The 18,715-nt window shown below is 44.3% G+C and overlaps 1 protein-coding gene across 5 annotated transcripts in view; it reads left to right on the top strand.

Annotated features, from left to right (window-relative positions):
* PBX3 (PBX homeobox 3) overlaps positions 1-18,250 on the top strand; it is a 248,011-nt gene extending 229,761 nt beyond the window's left edge. For 3 of the 5 annotated variants that reach the window (XM_061603892.1, XM_061603896.1, XM_061603893.1), the window contains 2 exons: positions 1,699-1,788; positions 16,393-18,250. In XM_061603892.1, coding sequence (XP_061459876.1) covers positions 1,699-1,788; positions 16,393-16,485 — 183 coding nt within the window. In that variant the 3' untranslated portion in view covers positions 16,486-18,250. Of the gene's footprint in view, positions 1-1,060; positions 1,239-1,698; positions 1,789-16,392 lie in introns of all 5 variants that reach the window. The other 2 variants (XM_061603894.1, XM_061603897.1) reach the window with 2 other exon arrangements.
* The last annotated feature ends 465 nt before the right edge of the window (positions 18,251-18,715 follow it).

The following is an 18,715-nucleotide window of genomic DNA, read 5'->3' as shown; positions in this document are numbered from 1 at the left end:
TTATGGAATCTCCCTTTGTTTACATATTTTAATTTCAGAAACTGATATAACTGAGCTCTGTGTATGTGTATGTTTGTGTTTAAATGCATTGTGTTCTCAGTCACCATTTCAGACCCTTTTGAACAAGATTAACTTGGCCATCTGGGATCTCCAGGGCTGTGTATTTTCTGTAACAGAATTCTGCAGTCTAAAAATCTTGGCCGTGAGATGCCTTAGTATAATCTCAGCTTTCGCTTACTGTGAAAACCAAGTCATAACAGAAAGCTAAGGTTCCAGCCCTTAAGACTGTGATGATGCCAAAGCAGCTTCTGATGTGATGTTAATTGAAACAAAGAAGTCTTTGTTGGTTTAAGGGGTACTGCTTCAGTGCTGTATATTGTCTCTGGCCCTCTACCCTGATTAGCAGAACTAGAAATAAAGGGTGCCAAAGGAACAAGCATATGCATATGAGCTTCATAAACATTGAATATCCAGGAGGGCATCATTGGATTTTTTTTTTCATTTTTGGTGCAGCAGTGCTTAAACCATTAAACCAAGGGTGTCAAACCAACAGAGAGGGCCAAAAGTCCCTACACAGTAAGTGCCTGCGAGCAACATACAAACTTTCCCACCAACAAATGCCCAGTTTGTGGGGAGAGAGTCATTTGTGTGTGTGTGTGTGTCGTGTACAGCTCTCCTCCCCCAATCCCTGCATCGGCACTGCTTCCGGCCACCTATCACCAGTTTCCCCTCTCCCATCAGGCCTAAACAGCCCCCACCCTGCCACTGGTTGTCCTCAAAACTCCTATCATGTGCCAAAGCAGCTTCCTCCTGCCATTCTATACTTCCCCACACTGAAAATACGGGCAAGTTGCAAATTCCAACACAGACAAAAGTTCTACTCTTCTTCTCGGAATACAACTCCCCACCACCACCTGTGTAAAAAAAAAAAAAAAAAGTTTCGGTAAAGTACTGTACTGTGAGTTTACAAACCTGAAAATATTTTTTTTAAGTATTCCATATGATCAGATATCCACAGCAAACAAATATGAAGAAATATACTCCTATATTCTGCTTATAGGCCAAATGCCAATTAAAAGTGAGCGCTCCGTGAATGAATCGGCCGGAAGCGTTTTGACTTGCGGCCCTCTTCGGTGGCCAAATATTTCCAATCTAACACAAAAATGCAACCGAACAGTAGTATCCTTCTACACTTCCAGTACTCTTTGGCACTGTGCAGCCAATGTAAAGGACACAAGGTAATACTGAGGCATATAACAGCAGCCTTTCTCAAGCTACAAAGGGCACTGGCTTCTTAGCCTTGAGGGTGGTCCTGTAACTTGTGTGGGGTGTGGTAGGAACGCAAAGTCTGTTCTCAAGGTCCCAAAAGATATCCACAGTATATCCCCCCCCCCGAGGAAACGTGTGCCTCCTTGTGTGTGCTTTTTCTAGCGAACACATTCAGTTATCATTCAGATGTGTACCTCCATATTGTTTGGTTTTGACTAAGAGACAAAACATTTAAATATTAGTTCAAACTCGGCCGATTGCCCTAGACTGATAGATTTAGCTTCCTGGGAAGAACCTTTTTTACCCATTTGCATCGCTCCCATCTGTGTTCCATGTTAGAAATAATGTTGGATTGTGTTAGTGTGCTGGTTGATTTTTTTTTTTTTGAATGATGAGGTTATTCTTGTTTGTGTGTGTGCCCCTTGCCAGGTGGATACACTGCGTCATGTTATCAATCAGACGGGAGGATACAGTGATGGCTTGGGAGGAAATTCGCTGTACAGTCCACATAATTTAAATGTGAGTACCCTTGGCAACAATTGTTCGGAGAGCGACGAGCGTGGGGTCGGGTAGATGACGTCCCTGATACGTACGATGCAACGTCCGTTAAATACGATTTTCTCAGGCTGTAGACTTGAGCGTAAAGCGGGGCAGAAGAGAGCTCTCTGTGGCAGGCAGTTCATTGTCCCAGTGAGATGAAAAGCAAAAATACTGTGTGGTATTTAAAACTGACCTATCAGGCAGGGCTGCCTCCTCTTGGCCTTTTGTTTTATTTATTTATATTTATAAAAGTATTTATTTATTTATTTATTTATTATTTGATTTATATCCCACCCTTCTTCCCAGCAGCAGCCCTGGGTGGCCCTCTTATAAAACATTAGGGTGGAACAGAGCAACGTGAAAACATTTAGAAGCAATACAAAACAGTCATTAAAATGATTGGTTACCCAAGAGACGTCTTAAACGACCACGTAGGCTCGTCGGCATTAAAAAAATGTCTCCAAGAAACACCTGAAAATCAAATGCGAGGACGTCTGCCAAATATCTGCTGGAAGAGCGTTCCACAACATGGGACCATCGACACGAAATGCCTGACTTCCGGTTGAGGCAGACAGGAATGCTCCCTTGTGTAAGATGAACCAGGGTATGCCCAGGTTGCTTGGGGTTTTTTTAGCCTGGAAACAGACAATTGGTTTTAAGACAGTTCAAGGTGTTACGATGGAAGCATTGTTTCTAGGGCAAGCAGCACCCCCCGACATCCATGGGCAGCTCCTGAGGTTCAAACACTCAGGCATGGCTCAGCAAGGCTGCCTTTCCGACTTTCTACCTGCCCGCTCCCTTGGCCACTTGCCATTCTGATTTTCCTGCTGTGTCCCAGAGCACCCGACACCGTGTTGCAGCAAAGCCTTGTGGGAAAATTAGAATGGCAGGTGGCTTGCCGGATCTAACTACTGCCTCCACATACGCCCAGAGGTGGGAGGGCACACAACTGGCGAGGTCCACCAGCATGGTGGGAGAGGCCACCCTAGATCATGTTGCTCCCCACTCCCACCCTGGCTCTTACAACTTCCGTGATGCCCTTTTCTTTTGTCCCTGCTGTCTTCTCTGGTCATGCTTTTGTTTTGAAGCATTAGAGAAACTTGCAGATCTGTCCCATGTACCAAGAGCTTTGCTGGTTGCCAGTCTGTTTCTGGCAAAGTGCTTGTTCTGACCTACAAAGCCTATGTAAACTTGCATTTCCTGAAAGACTTTTCTCCCATACGAGGCTGCCTAGGTTTTAAGATCTTCTGGAGAGGCAATTTATTCTCTCCCACCAACTTCTGAAGTGCCGCCTGGGAACTTAAGAAATGCCCTCTCGGTGACACGTCCTCAGCTGCTGAACTCCTTGCCAAGGGAGGCCTGCCTAGCCACTTCTCTGCTGACAGTCAAATATGTCCTCATTCAGACACACCGTTGGTTTCATTCGCTGACTTATTGTGGCCACTGTTAATGTTCATGTTTTCACCTGCCTGTTTTTATTTTTACCTTACTTTATTTTTGCCATCTGATAGAAAGGCAGGGTACAAAGGTAATGAATAAAATAAACATAGAGGGATGAGTGTGTGCACTCATGACTGCGATGTCGAAAATCCCGCCCTGGGCTCCTACTGGGAAGAAGGGCGGGATATAAATCAAATAAATAAACAAATAAATAACAATCAGCAGATGGAAATTCAGATTGAATTTGGTTAAGAGGCGTTGGCGGCCATAGCTTTAAATATGTCCCCAGTGTCGCAAGCAGCAAAATATCAAGGACTCTGCCCTCCGTACATCAAAACAAACTGAGTCACAAAGTGCTGCTACTGTCAGATACCACTTTTTCTCCCTTAAGGTAGTCTCCGGTTTTCATGTACTGTCTGTCCCCTACCTCCCCCCCCCCCGTAGACTTTATCTGGATCGACTTTTTCTAATTTCTTCCTCTACTATGGTGATCCCAGCAAAGGCTGCCAGGTTTCATCCAAGATTTTTGTGGTTGGCTTCTCTCCTTGATCACTCTGTTGTGAGCTGACTGTGTGTGTGGTGTGTGTGTGTGTTTGTGGGAGAGGGAGAGGGAGGCCCCTCTCTATTTTCCAGGAGAGTATCCATTCCTGAAGCATGTAAGGCTGCCATGTGATCTTTGTGGAGCAGTGTGCCCCTGTTGTGTGCACAAAGTCTGGTGCTGTCTGGCAAAAGTAAAAAATGTGACTCAGGCACCTTAGTTGGAAAGAAGGAGCCAATGTGAGTGGTGGTCCATCAAAGATTGGGTGTCCATCTAAGCCCCTTCCCTACTTTCTTATGCCCCTAGAAAAGCTGGCGAAAGAAGAGAATCAAGGGCAGTTAGAACAAGTTAGGGGCTTTGGCTTAGTATGTGCTGGGAAAAATTCCCATGGCCCAGCGTCTCTCGCCCAAGGGGGTCAGCCTGCCCTTCACATCTGTGATAACAAATCCATTGTAGCCTTTCCCAGAGAGCCATAATTTTCTGCAGCAAAGCTATTTGTCCATGTTATTGATTAACAGAAAGGAAGTGGCCGTGGATCACACGAAATCTAGGGCTTAGGGTGGGCCCTGTGAAGGCACGATTATTAATTATTTAGGTAGCCATTTTAATCTTTTAATGGTATGACAAGTGCTGTTCAGTCAAGGCCATATTAATACCATTGCACAGTTAAAGAACCGAGGGCTTTTTACTGAAGATCACTGGTTGTAGATGAGGTACCCTTCGGTATCGTATAACCTCGTTATCTTTTTCTTTCTTTCTCTCTCTCTTCAGCATTCAAGAGGCAGCTGGACAGCCATCTGTCGGGAATGCTTTGATTTGGATTCCTGCATTGTGCAGGGGGTTGGACTTGATGGCCTTATAGGCCCCTTCCAACTCTACTATTCTATGATTCTTACTTATTTCTCTTGGAGTACAAGGATGGACTTCCCATCTTTTCAGGGGATTTTTGTGTGAGGTGGGGGTTCTAATCCACTTCCGTGATTGTGAGTATAGAACACACGGTCTTTGACCTTACTGATACCAAATCTGGATCTGGGCCACCTCAGATTGCAGGTAGAGACTTGTGTAGTTGAATGTTCCTCCGAATTTTCTCTGCACATAGAAAACTAGATGTCAAGGTGAAGGGTTATAGCCTAGCTTTCTCACTGACATTCTAGTTTTCTGTATATAGCAAACATTTGGAGGGGGGGGATATGAATGGACATTCAGTCATGTAAGCCCACCCCAGCAGTCTGAATTGGTATAGCCCACCGAGATGCAGGCTGATCATCTGAACAGCGGCAGTTTTTATGGGCTGTTGCAGAATGCAAGGACGTGACCTTCTGTATGTGATGTAAAGTTGGGAGAAATGAATAACTTTGTCCAAGACTGGCTGGAGCAGAGCTTGTGAGCCACCTCCAAGTCTCAAACTCCACCGTCTGTAGTTGGGGGAAGATCTTGGTCACACCACAGTTTGGAGCAAACACCCCTAGTTTGCAGCACTCGCAGTAGGATGTCGGTCGGCGGTTTAGTCCACAGCTCCACAAACCTTTCAGAGCACTGGCTTGATCTGTCAAGCTCTACTAAAGGTCTGAGGACTGCTTTCTTCTTTTCTTAACAGGATCAAATTCAAATTGCAGCACCTCTGCTGTGCTGGGTAAAAATGCTGCAGGGAGCAGCCACGCATAAAGTGGTACGTACAAAGGGAGATTGTATAGAAAAAGAATGGCTTGCCCCATGTACGTTTACCTGGTATGGCGGACGTGCTTTGAAGCTGCTTCTAGCCGCTTGACCCTGTTAACTCAGAAAAAAGAAAAGAGAGCAGGTACACTAGGTGGTGTAAGTAGAACCTGCCTACATAACTTTTAAAAATTACTTGATGTATGTTCCTCCATGCAATTTTTTTGAAATTTTCTGGAATCATCCCGAAAAGTATGTCAGGGAATGGACAAGAGGGGATTGGATGGACTTGGTCAGATAATCCTACCATGGAATTTATGAAGGTAAAATTCTAAGGCCAGGAATGAGTCTTGGGAGCTGACCTGCTAGGTTTTATTCTTTCAGGCAGATCAAGGTTCCATTTCACTCTTTCCTTTCCTGTGGTGGACATCACTGCTTCTGGATTTGGTCCCACACCACACTGAGTATGTGCAAAGATGTCTGCCTATGTGTTTTCATCCTGACTCTGTTTACTCGCCATGCAAGTGATGCCTGTGTTGACAGTAAAGCACCAATGCTTGTAACAAGCAACCTGTGGCAGCTACAAACAGAGAGGCATCCTATTCTTCCCTCATGGATTCCCTCTTTAGAAACCACTTGTTGATATATAGATTGTTTTTTCTCAGGCTTTGCTTCCTTCTTTCTTCTCTGTAGATATAGTTAGTGTTAAACTTCATGACTCTGTAATGGCCATATGTAGGCCTGTACTCGGAATGGCTTTATTTCCCAGGAGTAATAACCGTTCTGTCTTCTTTCAACTGCCAGTCTTATTAGGTTATTCATTTCTGCACACTGCAGCTATATCTACACTACACTCCAATATCCTGCCCCCTTGGGAGACCTGTTGCTATCATGACAAGGGAACTGCATCAGAGACCAACCACGTGGTCAGAAGCTGTCAAGCGTACATGGGGTGGCATGCCTCTCAGTTGTGTGAGCCCCACCTGCAGGGTGTACAGCCCTTACTCAAGTTGTTCGCCTCAGGGAGAACTAGTGGTTGTAGTGCTTAAGGATTAATGTAGAGCATATGCAAAGGAGATCTTGGTCACATCCCAAGGATGACTTAGAGAGTAGATATGGCAAGGGAGCACCATTTCTGCTGTAGCAAGAAGCTGCATCTCCTGACCGGTTCTTGGTGGCTGCTGATGTTTCTCCTGTGGGGTAGACATTTTGCACTGTTTTAAGAACATAAGAACATAAGAAGAGCCTGCTGGATCAGGCCAGTGGCCCATCTAGTCCAGCATCCTGTTCTCACAGTGGCCAACCAGGTGCCTGGGGGAAGCCCGCAAGCAGGACCCGAGTGCAAGAACACTCTCCCCTCCTGAGGCTTCCGGCAACTGGTTTTCAGAAGCATGCTGCTAGGGTGGCAGAGCACAGCCATCATGGCTAGTAGCCATTGATAGCCCTGTCCTCCATGAATTTGTCTAATCTTCTTTTAAAGCCATCCAAGCTGGTGGCCATTACTGCATCTTGTGGGAGCAAATTCCATAGTTTAACTATGCGCTGAGTAAAGAAGTACTTCCTTTTGTCTGTCCTGAATCTTCCAACATTCAGCTTCTTTGAATGTCCACGAGTTCTAGTATTATGAGAGAGGGAGAAGAACTTTTCTCTATCCACTTTCTCAATGTCATGCATAATTTTATACACTTCTATCATGTCTCCTCTGACCCGCCTTTTCTCTAAACTAAAAAGCCCCCAATGCTGCAACCTTTCCTCGTAAGGGAGTCGCTCCATCCCCTTGATCATTCTGGTTGCCCTCTTCTGAACCTTTTCCAACTCTATAATATCCTTTCTGAGATGAGGCGACCAGAACTGTACACAGTATTCCAAATGCGGCCGCACCATAGATTTATACAACGGCATTATGATATCGGCTGTTTTATTTTCAATACCTTTCCTAATTATTGCTAGCATGGAATTTGCCTTTTTCACAGCTGCCGCACACTGGGTCGACATTTTCATCGTGCTGTCCACCACAACCCCGAGGTCTCTCTCCTGGTCGGTCACCGCCAGTTCAGACCCCATGAGCGTATATGTGAAATTAAGATTTTTTGCTCCAATATGCATAATTTTACACTTGTTTATATTGAATTGCATTTGCCATTTTTCCGCCCATTCACTCAGTTTGGAGAGGTCTTTTTGGAGCTCTTCGCAATCCCTTTTTGTTTTAACAACCCTGAACAATTTAGTGTCATCAGCAAACTTGGCCACTTCACTGCTCACTCCTAATTCTAGGTCATTAATGAACAAGTTGAAAAGTACAGGTCCCAATACCGATCCTTGAGGGACTCCACTTTCTACAGCCCTCCATTGGGAGAACTGTCCGTTTATTCCTACTCTCTGCTTTCTGCTTCTTAACCAATTCCTTATCCACAAGAGGACCTCTCCTCTTATTCCATGACTGCTAAGCTTCCTCAGAAGCCTTTGGTGAGGTACCTTGTCAAACGCTTTTTGAAAGTCTAAGTACACTATGTCCACTGGATCACCTCTATCTATATGCTTGTTGACACTCTCAAAGAATTCTAATAGGTTACTGAGACAGGACTTTCCCTTGCAGAAGCCATGCTGGCTCTGCTTCAGCAAGGCTTGTTCTTCTATGTGCTTAGTTAATCTAGCTTTAATCATACTTTCTACCAGTTTTCCAGGGACAGAAGTTAAGCTAACTGGCCTGTAATTTCCGGGATCCCCTCTGGATCCCTTTTTGAAGATTGGCGTTACATTTGCCACTTTCCAGTCCTCAGGCACGGAGGAGGACCCGAGGGACAAGTTACATATTTTAGTTAGCAGATCAGCAATTTCACCTTTGAGTTCTTTGAGAACTCTCGGGTGGATGCCATCCGGGCCCGGTGATTTGTCAGTTTTTATATTGTCCATTAAGCTTAGAACTTCCTCTCTCGTTACCACTATTTGTCTTAGTTCCTCAGGATCCCTTCCTGCAAATGTTAGTTCAGGTTCAGGGATCTGCCCTATATCTTCCACTGTGAAGACAGATGCAAAGAATTCATTTAGCTTCTCTGCAATCTCCTTATCATTCTTTAGTACACCTTTGACTCCCTTATCATTCAAGGGTCCAATTGTCTCCCTAGATGGTCTCCTGATTTGAATGTATTTATAGAATTTTTTGTTGTTGGTTTTTATGTTCTTAGCAATGTGCTCCTCAAATTCTTTTTTAGCATCCCTTATTGTCTTCTTGCATTTCTTTTGCCAGAGTTTGTGTTCTTTTTTATTTTCTTCATTCGGACAAGACTTCCATTTTCTGAAGGAAGACTTTTTGCCTCTAAGAGCTTCCTTGACTTTGCTCGTTAACCATGCTGGTATCTTCTTGGCCCTGGCGGTACCTTTTCTGATCTGCGGTATGCACTCCAGTTGAGCTTCTAATATAGTGTTTTTAAACAACTTCCAAGCATTTTCGAGTGATGTGACCCTCTGGACTTTGTTTTTCAGCTTTCTTTTTACCAATCCCCTCATTTTTGTGAAGTTTCCTCTTTTGAAGTCAAATGTGACCGTGTTGGATTTTCTTGGCAATTGGCCAGTTACATGTACGTTTAATTTAATAGCACTGTGGTCACTGCTCCCAATCGGTTCAACAACACTTACATCTCGCACCAGGTCCCGGTCCCCACTGAGGATTAAGTCCAGGGTTGCCATCCCTCTGGTCGGTTCCATGACCAACTGATCTAGGGAATAGTCATTTAGAATATCTAGAAACTTTGCTTCTTTGTCATGACTGGAACACATATGCAGCCAGTCTATGTCCGGGTAGTTGAAGTCACCCATTACTACCACATTTCCTAGTTTGGATGCTTCCTCAATTTCATATCTCATCTCAAGGTCTCCCTGAGCATTTCGATCAGGGGGACGATAGATCGTTCCCAGTATTAAGTCCCTCCTGGGGCACGGTATCACCACCCACAACGATTCTGTGGAGGAGTCTGCCTCTTTTGGGGTTTTGAGCTTGCTGGATTCAATGCCTTCTTTCACATATAGAGCGACTCTGCCACCAATACGTCCTTCCCTGTCCTTCCGATATAGTTTATATCCAGGGATAACCGTATCCCACTGGTTTTCTCCATTCCACCAGGTCTCGGTTATGCTCACTATATCAATGCTCTTCTCTAAGACCAAGCACTCCAGTTCTCCCATCTTGGTTCGGAGGCTCCTAGCATTAGCGTACAGGCACTTTAGATGGCTTTTCCTTTAATGAACGCTTTTTAAATATTGATTTCTTTTTTAAAAAAAGTATTTTATTATTGTCATTGGTTTGGGACACCACCCTGTGAAGCGCTACATGAAATATACCTAACTCTCCTTTGGGTGGTTTCCTGAATTGTTCAAAAAGTGCCTGCTGATTTAAAAAAAAAAAAAGCATTCTTCGGTTCCCCACCTGGCAAGCAAGCAAGTACACTTCCAGTTCTCCAGCCTCGGTGCGCAGCTGTGAATGCGCACCTTGGCGCTGTGGAAGAATGGCTGATGAGGCAAGAATGGATCCTGCTGACATTAAGCAAAGCTCTGAAGGGATGGCACTGCCGTCTGTAAAATACGATATCGCCTGAGAGAGATTCAGAGGCCTCCCCTCCCCTTTTAAAGTCTTCCACTTGCCACAAGAGTAAATATTAATGATCTAAAATGTGATTGAAGACGTTCAGTGGGGGGGTGTAGTCCCATTAAATACTCAAATCTTTTCCCATTTGAAATGTCAAATCTTTCTTTTTGGGGGTTTATAAATAACTCATAATAACCCACAACAAACCATATAAAAAGCCTTTTAGTTGCATTTCTCCCTTTTTCATTTAAGTGTTTTGAAATGCTTCAGAGAATTTGCGATATCCTTATCAACATGATAAAATATGAAACCCTGATTGCCTGCAGCATTTTACAGACATGAATTCCATCTTCACTGATGAGGTCTGATAAGGCACTGTTGTATTATACAGTGCATAATCTCAAACCACCAGAGTAAGGATTAATTTATTTGGGGTGGGAGGGGGGAAGAAAGAGAGAGAGGGAAATGCTAGCTGACAACCTCTCCCCCAGCTGCCAAGCTGAGTAAAAATATTGTACATTGGTTGTTTATAAATTTGGATAAAGAGGGAATGATGTTTACTTCAGATGGAATATCTTTAGACTCGTATCTGTGGGTGAGTTTTCTCTCTTCTCTTAAGTAGATTTACATATGTTGGGAGGGAAAATAAAAATGAAAATTTAAACGTACTTAAAGAGAGATTGAGAGCCAGCAAGAGGGTACCTTTTATCTTCCCCAGCCTGTATACCTGCGATCAGCAAAGGGTTTCAAAACCATAAAATGTTATTATTAGGATGGATAATACATGCCAATTTGGGTTTGGGGAAATATGTGTACATATATGCATTTTAGTCCCTCTGTTACAATGAAACGTGTCTTTTCCCACCCACCACCCACCCGCAGCTTGTGTTGCTTTTTCGCTTAAAGAATAATTATTTAAGCTTCTCCTTTTAATTGGGAAGTCCTTTTTCATCTTTTAGAAGATGGAAGAGCTGGGCATGTGTGTATATGTAAAAACCAAGCAGATTCCAAAGAGTTAGGGTAGAGTGACCCAAGCATTCAACCTGCCACTCACCGTGGCTTGGGAAGACCCAGCAAATTCAGTCCCGCTCCTTGATGACGTCTGCCACCCACTACTCTTTTTCGGTCAACATTTTGCACAATGATCCTGCCACCACTTGTTTTGGCCTAAGGCCATCTTGCCCGTAATGTAGCCCTGTGCTAAACATTCCTGTTGGGTGGGGCCATGTGTTGGGTGCGGGCAAAGAGATTCCCTGCACAGGCAGTCGTGTGCCAGGAGCTCTCGGAGTCAGCCTGGCTTGCTCCAGCAAGCGCCAGGAGGGCCTGCGGCCGTCACTTCCACTCAGCGTCCCCCCAACTCTGGAGGCCCACGCCTCCCTCTTCTTGACTGACATAAAAATATGTAGCGACAAGCTGTCTGCCACGGCAGAAATCTGATCAGACATTGATTTCAGCAATTGCCTCGATAGGCCGAGACAGAAGGCGAATTTGTTTCTGAGTGCAGTTATTGCTGATGCAGGTCTAATGCGTTGGGGGGCCAGTGGCAGCCCAAGACAGGGAACGACATCCAAACGGGAGAGCAGGAGGGATTCTTTTTGTGGGTAATTGGAAAATAGATCAGAATAGGGTGCTTGCCGCTGTTGCTGCTCTTCCCGCTCTCGTGGCTTTTGCTCAGAGATTATTGCGCTTGGAGGGAAGCTCAGGCCTTGTCTCAACTGGCCTCCTAAATGACTCTGTCATGTGCCCAGAAGGGAGACTTTTAAAAATGAAATTAAGATCCGTGTTAGTTTCTCTCCCTCCCTCCCTCCCTCCCCGATAGTTACATTGCCAGAAAAGCCTAGGGTCACTGACTGAGCTCAAGGCCTTGCCAAATTGGCCATTGTGCAGGCTCACATTGCTCAACCTCTGAAGGAGCCAGGAGATGAGCCTAGTCAGAGGGGACAAGCCTGGAGCAGGGAAACGGAAGGGCTTTCTTACGGGGAATGTGCCTAAACGTCTTCTGACGTCCGCAGGCCAGAGCTCTAGCCAGGAGAGACTCCATTCTGCTTCCTACTTTGTCTGAAGGGATTGGGGATGAGGGGAGAGAAGAGACAGGGATCTTTTAAGAGAGAATTCCCTTAAAAAAAAACCTTTGTAAGAATCAAAATCTGCAGTCTAATTCTGAGTTGGCTCCTCCTTTTTTAAACAAAACAAAATATTTTGGCTATCTTAACAGGCTGCGTAATATTTCATCATTTAGGAACTTGTTCATCAGCTTTTGCTTGACACAGGCTGGCTGTCGCTGCAGGAGCCAGGCTTGCACAAGCCCGCCCAGCAAAATTTTTGCTCACCGTTACCAGGCAGGTCCTTAAGGCAATGGACCACCCTGGTAATCATAAACACCACCTCCTCTTTTCCATCAGGGTTTCGTATGAACCTCTTCGGAGTGTGTGCACCAGTGCATTGAAATTGCAGGGCACATTTCTTTATTTCACAAACTTTGTGTACCGCTTGATTGTAGAAAAACAAACAAACCTCTAAGCGGTTTACATGCCTCGCATGTTTCTCGGCAGGCCCTGGCTTATGTCAAGTCAGGCCTGTTCTGGTTAGCCAGCAAACCCTTCTGCTCCCTCCCCTACTGCTCCCATCAGCGTGGCACAGTGTTCCTTTTTTCCACTGTCCCTGGGGAGCTGCCGGCACCCCAGGCTCAGCCGTCTTTGTTTTCTTACGACAGAACCAGTGTGTTACGTATTGTGCCCAGCAGAGTAAAGAAAAAGGGGGCAGGAAACAAAAACCCGTCCACAAAGCTTCTGCCTGGTTGCAGGACACACCCACCCCACAGCAGCCCGGCATGCCTCCTATTTCAGGCAGACAGTAAGGAATCATAGAATAGTAGAGTCGGAAGGGTCCTACAAGGCCATCCAGTCCAACCCCCTGCTCAATGCAGGAATCCAAATCAAAGCATTCCCGACAGATGGCTGTCCAGCTGCCTCTTGAAGGCCTCTAGTGTCGGAGAGCCCACTACCTCCCTAGGTAATTGTATTATAGAAGCATAGGAAGCGGCTGTACACAGAGCCAGTCCATTGGTCCATCTAACTCTGTCTTATTTACACTGACCAGCAGTAGCTTTCTGGGGTTTCAGACAGGAGCCTCTTCCAGCCCTACCTGGAGATGCCATTGGGGATTGAACTTCCATATGCAGGGCAGATGCTCTGCCCCAACGTCGCAATTTGTCAGGGACGGTTCTTGGTCAAACGTCGCCTTTTGGGGATGCCTTGTTAAAAATGTTGTTGGCGTTACCGTTGTCGCTCTCCGGGGTTCAGTGATTTCCCCAGCAAATTTAAATTGCGTAGCGGGGAGTGGAGCCTTTAGTGTGTGTGCATGTAAATCTAGTTGCATGAACATGACGGCATACTTGCAGGGCAGATCCTGGCATAGCATACCCTGCCGTGGTGTTGTTTGAACTGCCGCTCATACATTGTAGAGAAAGGTAGGTTTTTCAAGTATACTTTTCATCAAAAGCGCTGTCACCCTCTCAACTTTGACAACAGTGCAAAGTAAATGGATGGAGCATACAATTAGGACATCAACAGTCTATGGGGGGGGCCTCAGGTATAAGAATTAGTTGCTATATGTGGCTGTTGAAAAATGCAGTCCTCCCCCAAGTTGTCCACCCAAAGGATGAACTGTGGAGGAGCATTTTATTGTTTGGGGGGGGGAAGAGAAATAATTCAATGATTCAAGGGAAGGAAATATATTTACTGTGGTTATTATGTAGCATAGCGTGCCACAGTGGCCTCTTCTTTATCCCCCCTTCCCTTTGGGGTGTGTGTGTGAGAGAGAAATATGGATTAATCAGCTTCCTGGCCTGCCAGGATCTCTCCCTTGAAGGCAGACAGGGGACTACTGGTGGGTAGCCACTCCCTTACCCCTGCTCCAGTGAGATGCTCAACAGAAACAGTCACTGTCCCACATGCGGTGGGATGGCAGAAGGATCGCCCTTTCCCTCACCCCCAAACAAGCTTTTTGACTGCCCTCGTAACCAAAACGTCTCTTGAAAATGTGTGTAATGTTTGAAGGTACGGAATCCGATATGAGAGCTAAAGTTCAGAAGTGGAGATCTTGATGGTCTGGTGCAGACATAAAAGTATCTTGAGTGCAAGCATAGTGCTCTCTGGTCCCGGTGTTACCCAGGAATAGGATACATAGGGCAGGTACACATCCAGGGCGAGGGGCTCAGGTGCTGGGGCTGGATAGCATACAAACAGTCATGCTTGCAATGGTGACTCGCACAGACTTTATGCATGCTTTTAATCTTTCGTTTCGAAGGCTTTTACCACTGTTCACAAAAATGTCATAGTGGATTATGAGATAAAGCAATAAAGACAGCATCCAATAAAACGGACAAATGAAATCCCCACCAAACTATAAAAGAATCTGAGTAAACCATAGCAGAATCGGCATGACAAAGGGAACATGATCATATGAACATGAGAAGGAACCTGGCTGGATCAGTCTAGCATTCTCTTATCACAGTTGCCAACTGGATATTTATTTATTTGTTTGTTTGTTGATTGATTGATTGATTGATTGATTGATTGCACTTGTATACCGCCCCATAGCCGAAGCTCTCTGGGCGGTTTACAGCAATCAAAAACATTAAAACAAATATACAATTTAAAACACATATTTTAAAAACAATTTAAAACACAATTTTAAAATTAAAACAATATAAAAACAATTAAAAACAATGCCTCTGGGAAGTCTACAAGCAGGACAGGAGCGCAATAGTAGCCCCCCACACACACACTGTTGTTCCCTAGCAGCTGATATTCAGAGGCTTTCTGCCTCTGATCCTAAAGGTATTATTTATTTTTTTATTTATTTTATTCAATTTCTATACTGCCTGCAGCCAGCGGCTCTCTGGGCGGTGTACAACATAAATACAAAAATACAGTAATATAATAAAATCACATAGTAAATACAAACATACCACAAAAATTCCCCAGAGCTAAAAACATATTACACAATTTAAATTTAGAATACCAGAATGTGCTAAATATGACTCGTGACCATGGATTGCTGTACCCTTCATGAAGTTGTCTAATCTCCTTTTAAAATTGTCTAGGTGGGTGACCATCACCACATCTTCAAGGTAACAAACTGTACAGCTTCGCTATCCACTGTGTCCTGAATTCCCTGCCATTCAGCTTCACAGGATGACCCGGGGTCTAGTATTATGAGAGAAGAAGAAAAGCTTCCCTCTGTCCACTTTCTCCACACCATCCTTAATTTTAGAAACCCTCTATCACGGTCTCTCGTTTTTTTTTTCTAGACTAAAAAGCCCTACGTATTGTAACTTTTCCTTATAGGGGAGTTGCCCTTTTCCAGCACCTTTTCCAGTCCCACAGTATTCTTTTTTAGTTTTGACAATCGGAACTGCACACAAGAGGACCATGAATTTGTTTGAAGGCCTTACGGTATTAGCAGTTTTATTTTCTATTCCTTTTTTTAATGAGAAACATGAAAGGTTACATGAAAGTCAACTTTTTCACACCTGCTGCGCACTGGGGCCATGTTTGAATTGAGCTCTCCACCACAATCCCAAAATACCTTCCAGGTATGTCACCATCAGCTCAGACCCCATTGGTGTACATATGAAATTGCAATGTTTTGCCCCAATGTGCATCATTTTAAATCTGCTTGCATTGCTCAACATTTTCCATTTTGTTGGCCGTTCCCGCAGTTTGGATAAATTCTTTTGGAGCTCCTCACAATGGTTTTGGTTTCATCCCCTTGAATAATTTGGTGTCATTTGCAAACTCGACCACCTCACTGCTCACCCCTAACTCCAGATCGTTTATGAGCTAGTTAAGAAGCACCAGTCCCAATATAGGTCCCTGCTTCTTACTTTGGATCAGTCTTCAGTTGCCTCTGAAAGAACAGCAGGAAGGAGGCTGGAGAAATGTCTCTTGGGAGAGAGTTCCAGAACATTGGAGGGGATACCACAAAGAAGGCCTTGCTTCCCCACAGAACCCAATCTGTCCTTTACATGAGATGGCGCACAGAACAGGATCTACTCAGCAGATCTCAAATGCCAGGGGGAGGTTCATACAGGTGGAGACATTCTCTGATACGATCAGGACTCATCCTGTCTAGATCAATACCAACACCCCAAATTGGGCTTGGATGCAAACTGGCAACTAGCGTAGCTGTTCCAAGATACGTAAAATATAAGAAAACCTGTTCACCCTGACTGTTGCCTTCTCCCCTAGCTGAAGCTATCAAATCAAAGGCAGGCCCACATGAAACACGGGGCTTGCAGGGGGAGATGTTCATATGCTGCCTGCACATTTTCAATTCCATGTTTTCTTCCCCTCTGCAGGCAAATGGAGGCTGGCAGGACGCAACTACTCCATCTTCTGTGACCTCCCCAACAGAAGGACCGGGAAGTGTGCACTCCGATACCTCTAACTAATCTCCTCACAACCCTTTTTGTTCATCCTGAGCTGAGATGCCTTGCTGTAGTGCATTCAGAATCCCAGAAGGAAAAGACCCAGCAAGGAAATGTTGTTGTTTTTTGTAGCCAGTCACTGATGGCTTTACTGTAAAACCTTGTTGTTCCAGAGAACTCGATAAATCTGTTGTGCGTGGGGCTTTTTAAGGTATCTTAAATCATTTGTATTATGCACCTACAATATCAGAAAGATGCGCACACTCGCCCAATGTTAAAGCGAAGAGAAAACAACAGTGACCACCAAGCACTTTATCCAACTAGGCCAAGATTTAGCATTGTTTGTAGCCCTGTAACTATTTTAAGAAGATAATTTATTATCCAACCGGTTTTGCAAGGATGGCCTACCAGTTGCTGCCTCCTTGGCCTTAAGGGTAAATAAGAACCATTCTAAAGAATAACATCAAGAAGCAGGACCTGGCAGTGGGTAACCTCGCCTAAACCGAACTTCCCTTGAGAGCTGACGTGGGATTTCAGACACCGGTTGCGTTTAATTTTTCTTTCGTTTCATACCTCTTCTAGAGTGGGAATGCATATTGCTCGGTGACCCTTATTTCAAAAGCAGGTTTTGAGTTTTTTTGGTAGGTTTTTTTTTCCTTCCTCTAAAGGTCCTGCATTTCTGTTGCTGCTGGGATCCACTGTTTTAGCAAAACAGCTTAGAACCCTGGGATAGCTTCTTTCGCAGGGGGTTGGACTTGATGGCCTTATAGGCCCCTTCCAACTGTACGATTCTATGATTCTTTGGCCTTTTGTTTGCTTGTTCGAACCCTTCTTTAATGTACACCATGGTGCGGAGCCTCTCCCTCTGCTGGTCATCGGCGGGCACAGATGATCCATGTGAGACGGAGACGCTGGCTGCTCATGTTTGCAAAAGCCAAGTTGCTGGGTTTCACAGGACGAGCCGGGTGCCGAGTGCATCCGCCTGGGTTTTGCCACCGCTCCTTGGCGGTGGTGGCAAGAGGCCAGATGGCACCGTTCTCTGGAGTGTTGTATATAGTGTAGCAAAAGAGTATTTATACATCTCACCAATCAAAACACAGCTTTATTACCTCATGCGAACTCATATGAACCAATAGAAACATGTTCTTTAGCTTAGAGTGCTCACTACTACCTCTAAACAATACTCACGCTGTAGTTCGTCTCCTTTTTAAACTAATTTTTCCTATATCTATTTTTTTTGGCATCTTGTAATTAACTCTTTGTTTCCCTTCATAAACTGTAATGTACATTGTAATCTTTTAAATAATTAAAGAAAACATTTTTTAAAATCCAGGTTGCATTGGCAACTTTCAAAAATAATTTTAAGAAAAGCTTTGAAGTGGAAACATTGGGTCTTTACGTTCAACACAGAACAGTAAAACTGTTTGTAAATACAGAGAAACATTTTGAATGTTCTTCATCTTGTTACTATACTAATTCACGCAGAAGAAAAAGAGAAAAAAAAATAAAACCAATAATGGATTGTAAAGCAGACAGATCTCAGTGTTTAGTACTGTATAATTGGGGGTGGGGGGATTGGGGCCCTTTTTTTTTCTTTTCTCTCTTTTGTATTGTATGCGATTCTGAAACTGATCGACTCAATGAAAAAAATAATAATTTGTGGCAGTGATTCTAATGTATTAAACCGTTTCGTGTTACTTTCTAACTGGATTACACCCTGAATTGAAGAGTCTTCCTCGTGGTAGTTCTATGTAGTTTTGAACCATGAATAAACTTTTTGCTTTCATGACCCAGAATGTGGATGCAATTTTCTTCCTGCTCAGTGAGATTTGGCCATCAAAAGATGGCATTGGCCACATGGAGACTGGCAGTGATGAAGTGAGGCAGGAGCCTAAACACTGGTTTTTAAAGCAGGGGTGAAGAGCCTTTCAGCTGTTGCTGGACTATAGCTCCCATCATCCCTGATTATTGGCCCTGCTGACTGGGGCTGATGGGAGTTGTGGTCCTCCAGATGTTGGACGGCAAGTTCCCCAACACCGTTTTAAAGACAGAAATCTCATTGCACACCCTTGCCTGAAGAACATTTGAAATTAGGGTTAAAGTAGGCCTTAATAGACATCCATAGTTTTTTCTCCCATTTTAGAAGTAAAGGTTTGTGTATCATTTCATTTTTCTTAGGCAACTGAAACTAAGCATTGCTTCATCAGACTTGTTTCTTACTGCTAGAACCTCTAGGATGTGCAGATTTGTCTCT

Source organism: Rhineura floridana, chromosome 20, assembly GCF_030035675.1.
Source record: "Rhineura floridana isolate rRhiFlo1 chromosome 20, rRhiFlo1.hap2, whole genome shotgun sequence".
In the NCBI taxonomy this organism is placed as follows: Eukaryota; Metazoa; Chordata; class Lepidosauria; order Squamata; family Rhineuridae; genus Rhineura; species Rhineura floridana.
The sequence above is the reverse complement of the archived record's forward strand: the minus strand, read 5'-3'. Positions and strand labels throughout refer to the sequence as shown.